Consider the following 15648-nt stretch of genomic DNA (forward strand, 5'->3'; position numbering starts at 1 on the left):
TTCATTCTTTTGCATGAAGCTGTCTGGTTTTCCCAACATCATTTGTTGAAGAGATTATCTTTTTCCCATTGCACATTCTTGCTTTACATGGATTTTGAATATTTATTAAATTTGGATTTAGTCTATGTCTACATGGAAACAAGTTTTTGAGTAATATTCAGTAAAACAGTCTCTTTTTTTCAATTGAAGTATAATTGACAGCCAATGTCACATTAGTTTCAGGTGTTCAACATAGTGATGTGACAACCAAAACAATCAGTTTTACTAAAACATACATTTTCTTCCTGTGACAAATCAACACACATATTGTTATTCTGATTGGCAAATTAAGCAAACAAAAACTGTGAATATAGATGCAGTAAAAATGTCAGAGTTGCAACCGCCATGAAATTTTATATAATAATCAAACAAATAATTAAAACGAAAACAACCTACTGGCAATCAGAGTTGTATTTTAGAGTGTACTCTTACTGGTCTCTTACTATTCTTCTTAAAGTTAAAAAAAATATGTTTTAGAGAGAGAGAGAGAGTGTGGGAGAGGGGCAGAGGGAGAGAGAGGGAACCTCCAGCAGACTCTATGCTCAGCACGGAGCCTGACACAGAGCTTGATCCCATGACCCCGGGATCATGACCAGAGTCATCAAGAGTCAGACACTCAACTGGCTGACAATCAAGAGTCAGACACTCAACTGACTGAACCACCTGGGCACCCCAAATTACTATTCTAAGCAAAACATTTGAATTGGTAAAGAAACCCAACTGTCAACAGGAAGTGTTATTTTAGAAAGTTAATATGAGTTTTTATTTCAGTAATCATGACATGATTAAAAACTGGGTTGGTGGGAAAGAAAAGAGGGTGCACAGTCATTTTGTACGGTGGCCTGTAATGCTATGGCTGTGTCCCTCAGCTGGAACTTTCAAAAGCAGCTCTGCCATGGTCTTACTGTGTGTAGTCATGATGAGTATAGTCAACAGAAAAGTATGTTTCTCTTTACAATTTTTTTTTAATGTTTGTTTATTTTTGAGAGAGAGAAAGAGAGAGACAGCACACGAGCAGGGGAGGGGCAGAGAGCGAGGGAGACACAGAACCCCAAGCAGGCTCCAGGTTCTCAGCTGTCCGCACAGAGCCTGATGGGGGCTCGAACTCACAAACCTCAAGATCATGACCTGAGCTGAAGTTGGATGCTTAACTGACTAAGCCACACAGGCACCCCTGTTACTTTTTTTTTTTTAATGTTTATTTATTTATTTATTGAGAGAGAGAGAGAGAGAGAGAGAGAGAAAGAGAATGCAAGCAGGGGAGGAGCAAAGAGAGAGGGTGACAGAGGATCCCAAGTAGGCTCTGTGCCGACAGCAGACAGCCCGATGCGGGGCTCAAACCCACAAACCACGAGATCATGACTTGAGTCGAAGCTGGATGCCTAACCCACTGAGCCACCCAGGTACCCCACAGAAAAGTATGTTTCTGACTAACACTGAGTCAGATTGCAATTTCTCTGTCAGGGTTTAGTTTGGAGAAAGAAACTTCTGCAGTTAATTGAACAGAAAGTATTTGATAAGAGAACTGTTGAGTAGGGATAAATAATTGTTGTCTAGGTTACTGGGAAGGTGAAAAGACAACACTCAGGTATCATGGTGACGACAAGTATATGAAGCAGCTACCTCTCCAAGGGCTACAGGAACAGAGGAGAGAGGTTGAAATTTAAACTTAAAAGCATAGAGGAGAGGGGTGGCCGAGTGGCTCGGTTGGCTAAGCGACTGACTTTTGATTCTGGCTCAGGCCATGATCCCAGGGTTGTGGGATCGAGCCCCAAGTCGGGCTCTGTGCTGAGCGAGGAGCCTGCTTGGGATTCTCTCTCCCTGCCCCTCCTCCCCCTCTCTCTCAAAATAAAGAAACCCAAGAAGCATAGAGGAAAGACGTATGGGGCTGAAACCATTGCAAAGGGGGTGATCCACCAGCGGTGCTGGTTTCTACCGGGGTGGTGAGGAAGCTGGTTCTGTTAGTGTTGGGGAAATTGGCAAGCTGGATTCACCTGTAGCTGTGGGAGGACCCTTCAGCTAGTGGGGTGAAGAAGCATTACCAGGGAGGAAGTACCACCCCAGGAAGCAAACAGGAATCCCAAGTCTCTTCTGGGTATCTCTTATTGACAGCCTACTATTGAGGCAGCTGACAAAGCAGAAATGTGCCCTACAGAGCCCCAGCCCCAGCATCCCAATATTCAGTATAGAAGGGGAGTCTGGAGCTGAAGGACAATAGCTCAATCAACGAAGCTATCTATAAAAAAAGTTGACCTTTACAAAATGGGGCATTACATTCCTCACCTTAAAATCCTGCTGCTCATGTTTAGATTGTTTTGATTTGTTTCGTTAGTTCTGGACCCTATGGCATTTTTGCAATCCGAGAAACACAGAAGAGAAAAGAAACATCTCATTTGCTCAGTGAGAAGCCAAGTTCCTTTGAAGGTCCCTTCAAAGGTTTCGTTTCTACCAAATAAACTTCAAGTTGAATTTTATCAACTGAAGTTTTGAATTTAATTAACAGATTAAGTTACCTTCGAGAAATAGATTTTTTTAATTTTTTCCTATTTCAATTTTTCTCTTTCTCTTGAGACATGGCTAACAAATTTGTAAGGGCACTTCAAAGACATCTTCCCCTCTCATTTACCATCCTTATCAAAAAGTAATGTTTCTCAATGAAATGTAGAATTGGTTGGGGAAAGCATACAAGGGAACTAAGTAGAGAGGAAAATATCTTGATAGATCTGCAACTAATATTCCACAGGTCTTCTAGTCCTGAGAGTTATGTCCTGAGGCTATGGATGTAAAACTGTTTCAGGACTTCAGAAGGTAAACGCTATTATTTTAAAGTTGCAATAATTCCAGAAATCCCGCATCAGTGTTCAGATATCTGCAAGCTCTAAGGCTTATAAATCTCAGCCTCCTCTATGTACAACCGAGTTGATATCCATTGACTGAGTATCCGAGAGCGTTCTTCTTTAAGTCTGGTAGTCAGGCAAAGCTTAACTCTATTAAGGTTTCTTTCTTTTCTGTCTTTTAAAGGGAAGAAGAAGAAGAAATTGATGAGGAGGAATTGGAAAGACTGAAGGCAGAGTTAGATGAGAAAAGACAAATGATTGCTACTGTCAAATGCAAGCCTTGGAAAATGGAGAAGAAAATTGAAGTTCTCAAGTACGATGCCTCTTTTCATAATTAGAAACACTGTCCTTGATAATTGATCTCCCAACTCCTCTATTACCTACGTTTTGTACATAGTGCTATATATAATATATCATATATATAAAATGCTCATTATTATATATAACGTTCATGGTCATATACACATATACAACATATTATATACGTTACATGTCATGTATGTGAACATATCATATATCATAAACGTGTGCATATATGCATATATATGTATATATATATATCATCATTAGAGAGGCTGGGCTAATGATTATAAATTTTATTTTGTTTTTTATTTAAAAAAAATTTTTTTAACGTTTATTTATTTTTGAGACAGAGAGAGACAGAGCATGAACGGGGGAGGGTCAGAGAGAGAGGGAGACACAGAATCTGAAACAGGCTCCAGGCTCTGAGCTGTCAGCACCGAGCCCGACGCGGGGCTCGAACTCAGGGACCGTGAGATCATGACCTGAGCCGAAGTCGGACGCCCAACCAACTGAGCCACCCAGGCACCCCTATAAATTTTAAAAAATTATGAGCAAATTCATTGTTTGGAGTCTTATAACCTCTGGTCACTTTTAGCCATTTGTTCATGAGAATTTCTTTAATGTAATGCATTCATTACTTTCTCTCTGAAAGAGATAATGTATTTGAATTTTACAAGTCTGTGTGACTGGCAGATTCTTGTTTCTCTGCAGGGTCCCAGCCTCAGGTGACATAATCATGTGACAGCTCTCTTTAAAGCACAGGGAAGATATTAAGCCAACAGAAGAGTAAATAGGATTCCAATTAAGGATTATGCTAATAGCTATTCCATGGTGACACGTCAGTGACCCAATTTCACTCTTACGTTGAATGTTGACGGGGGTAACAAACACACTCGGGGCACCCGGATTTACAAACTTCCTATATGAAAAGGCAAATGATTATCTCTTTCTGGGGGATGGAAGCATCTTCGCTTCTGATCACTTCTGAGGATCACACTACATTTCCTTGCCACGGTTGTTGGGGAGATGAGGCATGAATAAAAGGGAATGTGTCGGTGATAACAGCCATGTTTATATCTTTCAGTGGTGCTACCGATTGCATTTTTCCATAGAACCATTTTTGTAAGTAGTGGTAAATTTCCAAAGCTGTCTCTCCACCAGGCTATTTAACTAATAATGTTAAATATTATAGAGGAGAATATTATTGTCTCTGGTGATGAGAGAAAGAATTGAAATAGCTATCAGGATAATTCTCTTCTAATCTTAGCTTTGTAAACGAGCATGTGTTATTTGAGGACACTGCTTAGACTTCTGGGGCCTCATATCCAAAATAAAACAAGAAATTCTCCATCTATTCTGTGAAGTGGGAACCTAGCCATCGTTTGTAATGGCATTGTTTTGTTTGCGGATAAAGTTTTCCAAGTTCCAAACAGTGGTTTTCCCAGCAAACTTCTATAACACTGCACAGTCGTAGGCTGGGAACTCTATATGCATGTGCTTGTACCCACCAGCCCTGAATGAAAACAAAGGCAAGCAGGGTTCCTGGTTCCCTGGAGCTAGTAACACGTGTGCGTGCGCGTACGCATTCGACATGGTGATAATGACGCTAAATGATAGATATAAAAATATCCTTGCTTGGCAAAACAGGAGTTTGGCAACCACTTTACGTTGCTTCCAAAATATCATTTGAAATACGATTGGCCATAAAATGCCCAAAACTGGAAACCACAAGTAACTGTATGTAGAAAGTTGTAAAATTGGAAAGCAGTGATATTGTGAACTTTCAAAGCGTGGTGTGAAATTGGGTAAGAATGCCGAAGAGCGTATCTTCCCTTTCCACCTGCAGAAAGTGTAGAAATACCCCCACCCTCCCTGGTCTGTCTGTCCCATGCCGGGAAATGGAGTAGGAATGGGCTTCTGATTTGAGTTTGAATCTCAGACCTTCACTTCATAGCTGTGCAAGTTTGAATGAATTGTTTAGCTCTCCGACATTCAGGTTCCTTATGAAATTATGCTAATTTACCGGGTTAGTGGAATCATAAAGTGGGATAATTTACATAAAACACTTAGCACGCTGCCAGAACATAGCACGTAGCTGGGAAGCACAAGTTGTAATTATTATTTCACCTCAGGACAGAGTCAATGTTGCCTGGTCCCCTGCAGCATGTCAGGAGAGACAGAGTGAGTGTGAGGCACGGCAGGGCTAGGTGGAGGCACACCTGGTCAGGGATAACCTTAGCCACCTTGGGGGATGGTGACACATTGGTAGCAGTCTAGATGGGTAACTGATTTTGACGTTCCAGCGAAGAATAGAGCCTCTTGACAATTTGGCAGAATCGAGGGCCAGGCCACGTTCAGCTCTTCCAAATGGACCCAGGGTAATCCTGTGGCAGATTTTAGGACCTGGGGCCTTGAATTGAGTCCAGGAATTAACCCATTTTGCGAAGTGGAGAGATGAGGCTTGGGATGGCCCTAATGCTAGGGCCGAGGTTGAAAATGAGTCTGCAACTCAGTCTAGATCTTAGGTTTTAGATCTGAGTGTTAGGTTTTTATTTGGCACACATCCTTTTTTTTTTCTTTTTATTCTTTTTTTTTTTGTTCTTTTTATTCATATATCTATAACATAAAATTGACCATTTTAACCATTTTTGGGTATATTTTGTTTTAAATTATTTTTTAAATGTTTATTTATTTTTGAGAGAGAGAGAGAGACAGAGCGTGAGCACGGGAGGGGCAGATAGAGGGAGACACAGAATCCTAAGCAGGCTCCAGGCTCTGAGCTGTCAGCACAGAGCATGACGTGGTGCTCGAACTCACGAACTGTGAGATCATGACTTGAGCTGAAGTCGGACGCTCAACCGACTGAGCCACCCAGGCGCCCCTGGGGTGTATTTTTTAACAATATTTTTCTTTGTTGTCAAATGTTAAAAAGTAGGAGATTTCACACTAAAAAAATCCACATGTCCAGCTCCTGCTGGACAAGTGGAGCATCTGGTCCCACATTCTTACATGAAAATAGCAGCTGGGGCTCAGTGATAGTTGCACTTAGGAACAGGGAATTCAGTCTTCAGTGCGCACAATTCTCGATCCACATCAGTTGGTCACGCTATTTGGTTAAACCCTCTACGCATTCCAGTCTGCTGCCTCCTACCCGTGCAGCCACGGAGCGAATTAGGCATGTTACCAAGGCAGTGATTCAGAACATCAAGTTCAAAGCCAGCTTGCAGAATGGAAGCACAGATTTAGGCCCAGAGAAGAAGAAACTATGGCTTCTCACCTGTTAGTAACGCTCACTGTCTTACAACGATTCTCCATGGCCAGAAGTCAGTCCTGCTTTGTAGCTTGGCAATTCTCTGCACAGCTGGTACCAGTGGTCATGGTCAGCCTGATCCTCTTGGTTTCAGCCTCTGGGATGAAGCTGTTGGCACTACTGTGGCCAGCCTGTCTCCCTTTGTGGGTTTTTGAATGTTGTATTGAGCTTCTCCCGCATGGATCTCAATCGCATTATTAGGACAAGCGGTGAATACTTGATAGTGTGGAGAGATAAAGGTTTCTCTGCCCCAATGCCACTGAAACATGGCGGTCAGGGAGCTTTTCTCGCACCCTTTATTTCTTTCAGGGACTTCTGACTCTGAGAATGCATTTCTGAGGACCGTGTTATTCCCAGAATTTGCCTCCAGTCATCAATCCTTGCTAACTACATGGAGACCAAGATACTAGTCTCAGTATAACTGGAGCAGATATTTTGATCACAGGTTTGGATTTATGTCGGGATTCCAAGGCTTTCCATCTGGCTCTGGACTCTGATGAGCTTGTGAAACTTCTAAAACAGATTCTATGGAGGATCAGGCTTTCAAGATGTGTTTTAGAGTAAACTTCAGGAACGGTAACTTATTGTTCTGAGGATGCCTTGGGAGGTGGCGCTCAGGGAGTCCCACATTCTGAAAGAATATCTATCGCTAGCAAGGTAAGCATCCTCAGAGCTGAGGACCCAACTACAGTTAAAAGAAGCAGTTAATATATAGGCAAGAAGCTCTAAAAATGGGTTGTTAATCCCTAATGACTCTCAAACATGGCTCAGGAATTGGAGCTCAGCATTTTGAAGGCAGCAGTATTGGCTTTTTAGGACTGAAGAGAGGTCACATCCTTTCCACCGTCACTGTGGAACAGTGTTTTGCAATGTGGTTTCAATATGTTTCACACAGTCAGGTAGCCTTAAACCTATCAAATAATAATCTCTAGGTGGAGGGGACAGGTGTGTCTGGCCCAGACCAGGCTATGTGTATTTTAATTTTCTACTCTGAAAGTCAAGGATTGAGGGCCACCGTCTTTCAATTCTGAGAAACAGAAAACCTCAGAAGCAGAACATCTTACCTTACTCTAAACTATTTATTGAATGGGTGAGAATATGTTGGCAGACAGGGAAGGGGAAATAGTGGTATGTTTTCCAACTATTTGAAAGTCAGTTCCTAGGGGCGTCTGGGTGGCGCAGTCGGTTAAGCGTCTGACTTCAACCAGGTCACGATCTCGCGGTCTGTGAGTTCGAGCCCCGCGTCGGGCTCTGGGCTGATGGCTCAGAGCCTGGAGCCTGTTTCCTATTCTGTGTCTCCCTCTCTCTCTGCCCCTCCCCCGTTCATGCTCTGTCTCTCTCTGTCCCCAAAATAAATAAACGTTGAAAAAAAAAATTAAAAAAAAAAAAAAGAAAGTCAGTTCCTATTATTATTTTTTTAATTTAATTTTTTATTTTTTTAGAATTTACATCCAAATTAGTTAGCATATAGTGCAACAATAATTTCAGGAGTAGATTCCTTAGTGCCCCTCAACCATTTAGCCCATCCCCCCTCCCACAATCGTTCCAGTAACCCTCCGTTTGTTCTCCATATTTATGAGTCTCTTCTGTTTTGTCCCCCTCAATGTTTTTATATTATTTTTGCTTCCTTTCCCTTATGTTCATCTGGTTTGTCTCTTAAAGTCCTCATATGAGTAAAGTCCTATGATATTTGTCTTTCTCTGTCTTTCTCTTCACTTAGCATAATACCCTCCAGTTCCATCCACATAGTTGCAAATGGCGAGATTTCATTCTTTTTGATTGCCAAGTAATACTCCACTGTATGTATATATATATATATATATATATATATATATATATATATACCACATCTTCTTTATCCATTCATCCATAGATGGACATGTGGGCTCTTTCCCTACTTTGGCTATTGTGGATAGTGTTGCAATCAACATTGGGGTGCATGTCTCCCTTCGAAACAGCACACCTGTATCCCGTGGATAAATGCCTAGTAGTGCAATTGCTGGGTCGTAGGGTAGTTCTATTTTTAGTATTTTTAGAAACCTCCATACTATTTTCCAGAGTGGCTGCACCAGCTTGCATTCCCATCAGTTCCTATTCTTATTAATGAACTAAAAACATAGGATTTTAGGCATATCTATTTTGAAGTTATTAATGGGTTTCACTTAGAAGTTGGTTAACTAGGGGCACCTGGGTGGCTCAGTCGGTTGAGCATCCGACTTTGGCTCAAGTCATGATCTCACGGTTTGTGGGTTCGAGCCCCGTGTCAGGCTCTGTGCTGACATCTCAGGCCTGGAGCCTGCTTCGGAGTCTGTGTCTCCCTCTCTCTCTGCTCCTCCCCTGCGTACACTCTGTCTCTCTCTCAAAAATAAATAAAGATTAAAAAAAAATAAAAAAATAAAAAAAAAAGAAGTGGGTTAACTAGATCTTTCCTCCTTGTTATAGGTGGCTACACTGATCTGAGAGCAACCATCACAGGTGAAATAAAACACCTGGGTGGAAAATAACCATCTACTTATTACTCATCCTGAAACCTAAAACCTAACTGTACCACAACTTTCTACATGGTAGATTTAAAGCTTGCATGACTAATCCTGATGAAGCAATCACTTTATTTTGTTATAGTAGGGTAGTTTTGGGATTGAAAAGTAAGAGACACGGACTCCGAGCTGAGCTCTACCTCTGACTTCATCTCTCTGAGTCTCCTGTATTTATTTGTAAAATGAAGGGATTGGATTGTGGCCCATGGTTTGCAAATTAATGTTAAGTTAAGGCGGTTTGGTGAAATCCCTTCAGGGCAAGGGAGGCAGAGGTAAGAAGGGGGGCTGCTTGGCCAACAGCACCAGCTTCGAGCAGAGACCTATGACTTCTTTCTTCTTCAGAATGTACTTGTGTCTAAAGCACCCATTTGAAGAAAAAATGCTTCTGTGCCTATCAACATAAGAAATCATTAAAAACCCTCACTTAGCTGGATATTTAAAGGAGCTTATTTTGGGGACGGAGCAGTTCTAACATTTCATGAGTCTACCAAGTAAGATATGGGAGTACTCCAATATACTTTTGCAAGGAAATGGTTCTTGGGTAGAAGCCATTTCAAATGCACTTATTTTGATAACAAGCATGTTTATTTAGCTCTTATACTGACTGTTCTAATTTCTTAGCTGTGTGGCACCCTGATCCAGTGTTTCTGGGAGTTGTCCATCGGCCGACTTGGCCTAGTGATTTATTAGTGAAACATTCAATAAAGCCGAAAGGAATCCTTACTATTTCATTTGCATTTAAACATGTGCTTGAAACTGGCAGATTGTCATTAAGGTAACATTCTTCCTTACTCAATCTTCCTTCACAATCCTGTATTCTTTTTTGTTTGTATCGTTTTTGATTTTATTGAATTTTCTTGGTTGAGGGAACTAATATATTTCTAGGGCAGTAAGAATAGACTGGGGTTGATTTTCTCTGCTGGAACTATCTGGGAAAATAGCCCCCTGGCTTTCATCCCTTTCTCTCAAGTTTCCTTGGAGCTTGAGATTTTTATAGGTAAGAACCATGATTTCTCCTTCAGTTCACAAAGGCCTTTCCTTCATCTGTCATTGAGAAGGAATGAGGGATTCCACACAAGAGGACCTTTAATCACATGTACACACCTACTAACACACCCTTCAGCCATTTGGGATTCTTTTTAGTCAATAGCTCAACCAAAGCATCAACTTTCAGTTCTTGTATGTTACAGGTATCTGAAGTATATTGATTTTCTCATCCAAAGAATAGAGACTACTGGAAGTCAGTATGGCTGAATTTTGTTGATCAAAATGTAACATTGACATTCAATTGTTCTATTATTTAATCAGGGCTTAGTAGGTATCAAGCGCTATGCTGTGACTTTGGGCAATTTTCTTCTGGAACTTAGTGTTTTCTCACTTATAAATGGGGATAAAAAGTAATACTACTTCATAGAATTATTAGGAGGATTAAATCAGTTAAGATCTAAAGCACTTAGAGTGGTGCCTGGCATGTAGGAATTGTTTTATATGTGTTAGCTATTATTATTTTACTGTCATAATTCCATTTATCTCTCTCAACCACGTATCATTACTTTGGTTTTGTGTATAAGGAAACCAGCACTCTGAGAGATAAGTAACTGTTTATGTTCAGACAACTATTAAGTGGTAGAACTATGATTTGGACTTGTGTAGAACTTACTTTGATGAGATGGAGGTCTTTAACTATACTACTACGCAAGCTTGACCACTGGCCATAGGACTGAAAGACCAAACTAACATGCTCAACTCACATGGTCTGTTAAGTCAAGTTAAAGTATAGTGATAAGCAAGAGCAAAGAGGTGGCATAAATGGACATGCCAAGCAAGGAATGGCAATAGAGTGGGGGAGGCCACAGGATCACATTTCTTGAATCTTGGGGTTCACGATGCTCACATGCCCTACTGATATTCACCATCCTGCTGGCAGTGTCATTAAGAAGGCTGAGGTCCCAAAGGCCCCCACAGAATGAAGATGACTTGGGCCAATGATAGGCATTTGCTCTATCAGAATGACACAGAGCAAGTACACTCAACGATAGTAGTACCTTGTCAATTAGCCTGTTGAAATGCCACAAGTGGTAGCTGCTTTTCTTGAGCGGAACACACGCGAGGAGAACGGAAACATATTGGACGACACCAATGGGTGGTCAATTTAGTGGTGACAGATATCAGTTCCAAAGCGACAGGATCATAACTTGGTCTTTCCATCCACTTCTAACTTTAATATTCTTATTTGTTCAGCTGTTTTGTCTTTCCTTGTCAGGTATTACACGTTCCTAACTTACTTGCTATCTGTTTTGGAACACATTGTATAAATTATGCCTGTGTGTCACATGCTACAAGTTTATTTAAAGTGTATTTATTAGCTACACTTAACACCTCTTATGTGCCAAGCCAGGTATGTCATTTGCAGGATCTGGTGCAAAATGAAAATGTAAGGCCTTTTGTTAAAAAAATAATTAAGAACGTCAATTATTAAGAATTTCAAGGGGCAACTGGGTGGCTCCAGTTAAGCATCCAACTCTCGGTTTCAGCATCTGACTTTTGGTTTTAGCTCAGGTCATGACCTCATAGTTTGTGGAATTGAGCCCCACGTCAGGCTCTGTGCTGACAGAGCAGAGACTACTTAGGATTCTCTCTCTCCTTCCATCTCTGCTCTTCCCCTGCTTACTCTCTCTCTCTCTCAAAATAAATAAATAAACATGAAAAAAAAAGAATTTCAAGACACCTATGGCAGAGCATTAAAGTAGGCAGTGGGCTCATCTATGGTTCTGCATCAGGACAGTCACAGTACACCAAATTTACTCTGCCCATGAGTTTCACCTGAATATTATGAGCCAAGAGCTTTCTTGTGACCTATGCGTAATATTTCTGATGAGTTCCATTCATTGTAATAGCATAATTCAATGCTCTCAAAAAACACAGCAAACTCACGTAACAGAACCCAAGTCTATATTAATCCAAAGACAGTGTTCACGCATTATTGCCAGGGTGTTCTTTTTAAATTTTGTTTTTTAACATTTATTTATTTTTGAGAGACAGAGAGAGACAGAGCATGAACAGGGGAGGGGGAGAGAGAGAGAGAGAGAGAGGAAGACACAAAATCCGAAGCAGGCTCCAGGATCTGAGCTGTTTGTTAGCACAGAGCCCGACTTGGGGCTTGAGCTCACACACCATGAGACCATGACCTGAACCGGAGTCAGACGTTCAACCGACTGAGCCCCCCAGGCGCCCCTGGGGTGTTCTTTTGAAACACCACTTGGAACATGTTATCCCCACGTTCAAGGCCTTCCGTATCTCCCTAGTAATCAACAAAGTTTACAAGCTTTTGCTTAGCAAATCAGTGAGCTCTACAATCTGGATTCACACTCTGAAGTCCAGCTTCTCTTCCAAATCATTAGGTACTAATGACAATGACCATGAGGGTTTGAAGGTGGACAACACTATCTTTAATTTTTTTTTTTTTTTTTTTTTTTTGTCTACTACATATCAGGTTCTGTGCTAGGAGATGCTGCACACATTAATTCTTTTAATCCTCATGAGAACTTTGAAAACAGAATGTTATACCCATTTTACAGATAGGCAAGCTAAGATTGACAAAGGTAAAGTAGCCTCACACAGCCAGTAACTGTCAAGGTGAAGATTAAATCCAGATTTCTCCATCCCCAAAACCTCATGCGTTCTCTATTGTGCCACATCACTTCTCATTTGAACCATGTTTTCCAGGAAGATGACTTTAATTTTCTGTAGATATTCTGGGTACATTTTCCCACTGTACTCGAGTCTCCTGTCCACTTCTCTGCTATTCTTCTTCCTATGCTTCTTCCAGTTATACCTCCTTTGACTCTGCTGTTAGGCTGTGTTGCATTACAGTTTAAAAATTGTACAAAAATCTCCTTCTCTTCAAAACAGACTGTGAGCTCTTTAGTTCTACAGAGTCTAGCATAACGCTCTGTATGTCAGAAACATTGAATTACTGCCTCCTGTGTGGGTGACGGTATTAACAATCATTTCTTTAGTTGTTGGACACTCATTATCAAGGCAAGAGAATCATTAACATGATGGAGCCTTTTAAGGTCTGTATGAATGTGTGAATAAAAGGCAAGAATGTGCTGGTAAAAAGCCTTGATTTGTACCTTTTGCCAATTTCCATGGTATAAACACTCCCATTACAATCCATTTCAACTAACAGTTTAAGAACCAGTTTACAGAATCCCTGAAAATGTAACAATCAGTAGCCAAGTCAGTTCCAGCACCTCATAGGGGGATCTAAGAATGCCCTTTGATTAAGTTTGTGTTAGAGGAATCTCAATCTGGAACAACAGAAAACAGAGGCTAAAGAAAGAACTGTTTGTTATGATATAACATATTTCCTTTATTTAATTGGTAACCAACAATGAAATGCTTGAATTAGAGCTGCCTGTGAGAAAAGCAGGCATTAAGGACTTAACTTCAGAACTCCAGATAAAGGTCCAAAGTGCACTGATAACCTCTTATTCTAGTTTCTATTTCAACACCCTGCTAAATGTCTTTCATTTTGTATTCTAGAATTTCTTCCCAAATCTGTGAGCATGACCAAGAGTTTCAATCTTTCTCCCTTTACCTTCTCCTATTCTGCTCTTCTCTCACTCTCTCTGTTATTGAAGTATAGTTAACATACAGCGTTACATTAGTTTCAGGTGTACAATATGATTCAACACTTCTGTATATGTCTCAGTGCTCAACATGTTTAACTGTGCTCTTAATCCCCATCACCTATTTCACCCATGCCCCACCCACTGCCCCTCTGGCAACCACCAGTTTGTTCTCTGTATTTAAGAGTCTGATTTTATCTCTTTTTTTTCTTTTCTCTCCTTTTAAAATTCATCTTAAAGAGAATTTTTTTTTTAAGAATAAACAAGTCTTGATTAGGATAAGACATCTCTTCTGACTTATTCACATTTTTTTAATTTAATTTTTTTTTTTTTAATTTACATCCAAGTTAGTTAGCATATAGTGCAACAATGATTTCAGGAGTAGATTCCTTAGTGCCCCTTACCCATTTAGCCCATCTCCCCTCCCACACCCCCTCCAGCAACCCTCTGTTTGTTCTCCATATTTATGAGTCTCTTCTGTTTTACCCCCCTCCCTGTTTTTATATTATTTTTGCTTCCCTTCCCTTATGTTCATCTGTTTTGTCTCTTAAAGTCCTCATATGAGTAAAGTCATATGATATTTGTCTTTCTCTGACTGACTAATTTCACTTAGCATAATACCCTCCAGTTCCATGCACATAGTTGCAAATGGCAAGATTTCATTCTTTTTGATTGTCGAGTAATACTCCATTGTAGAGATATACCACCTCTTCTTTATTCATTCATCCATCGATGGACATTTGGGCTCTTTCCATACTTTGGCTATCGTTGATAGTGCTATCAACATGGGGGTGCATGGGTCCCTTCGAAACAGCATACCTGTATCCCGTGGATAAATGCCTCGTAGTGCAATTACTGGGTCGTAGGGTAGTACTATCTTTAGTTTTTTGAGGAACTTCCATACTGTTTTCCAGAGTGGCTGCACCAGTTTGCATTCCCATTATCATTCACATTTGCGTTCACTTGTCCTAACTATCTTATCATTGTCACTGAATTAAGGGTGATCTTTCTTTATTAAATAAAAGCACAATGTTCTTTATAATTCTTTCTCTTTCAGATTTAGCCTGTTAATATTTTCTGTGCTATTGTAAGTGCTTAGAAAATCACTATGGGTAATTTTAATAATGCTTAGAAAATCACTGGGTAATTTTAATAATGCTTTTCACATAATATTTTGAAATTCTCCCTGAAAGGATGCTGGTAGGAACCACATGACAAAATCATATTTCTTTCTTTTTCTTGAGACTTGAAAAAGGAAGTCAGCTCTGAAGCATTGGGGATAAATATACTTTTGCCTACCAAAAATTCTTTTCTTCTTCTCTGTTTGTTTCCTGATTTATTTCATCTTTCCTATCTATACTGCATCATTTTACCAGAGATACTTGGAGATGTCCTATTCTTCACCTTGGTTTGGCATGGTTTTTAAATTTTTTTTTTCAACGTTTTTTATTTATTTTTGGGACAGAGAGAGACAGAGCATGAATGGGGGAGGGGCAGAGAGAGAAGGAGACACAGAATCGGAAGCAGGCTCCAGGCTCTGAGCCATCAGCCCAGAGCCTGACGCGGGGCTCGAACTCACGGACCGCGAGATCGTGACCTGGCTGAAGTTGGACGCTTAACCGACTGTGCCACCCAGGCGCCCCTGGCATGGTTTTTAGATGGCCCATGAGCCACAGGTCCTATCTCTTTTGGACAGTTGTAAAGGCATTTATAGCTCTTGTACCTATGTCAAGATCTCAGGCTCCCAGCCTCATTAAATCAGCCTGAGATTGTGCCCAGATGGTTGATAGAAGGGTAACGGTCATTGGAAAATGGGTCTAATATATGCTAATATTCATCTTGTCAATCAATATTATTCACTACCTTCCGGAAATATCTGCTTATCCAGAATTCAGATAACCTCAAATTTCAAATAGACAGGCATTTTTAGAGTGCATTATCAGATAATAATACTTACAACAAAAAGTAAATATGAGACAAAAGAAAGT

The 15648-nt window shown here is 40.5% G+C and overlaps 1 protein-coding gene across 1 annotated transcript in view; it reads left to right on the forward strand.

Moving 5' to 3' along the window:
• The window catches only part of TMC1 (transmembrane channel like 1), a 168128-nt gene that overhangs the window by 72745 nt on the left and 79735 nt on the right, over nucleotides 1–15648 (forward strand). Inside the window, exon 4 of the mRNA XM_043566852.1 lies at nucleotides 3061–3189. Within this exon, the coding sequence (XP_043422787.1) occupies nucleotides 3061–3189 (129 nt within the window). The remainder of the gene's footprint in view (nucleotides 1–3060; nucleotides 3190–15648) is intronic.

Source organism: Prionailurus bengalensis, chromosome D4 (genome assembly GCF_016509475.1).
Source record: "Prionailurus bengalensis isolate Pbe53 chromosome D4, Fcat_Pben_1.1_paternal_pri, whole genome shotgun sequence".
NCBI classification, from domain to species: Eukaryota; Metazoa; Chordata; class Mammalia; order Carnivora; family Felidae; genus Prionailurus; species Prionailurus bengalensis.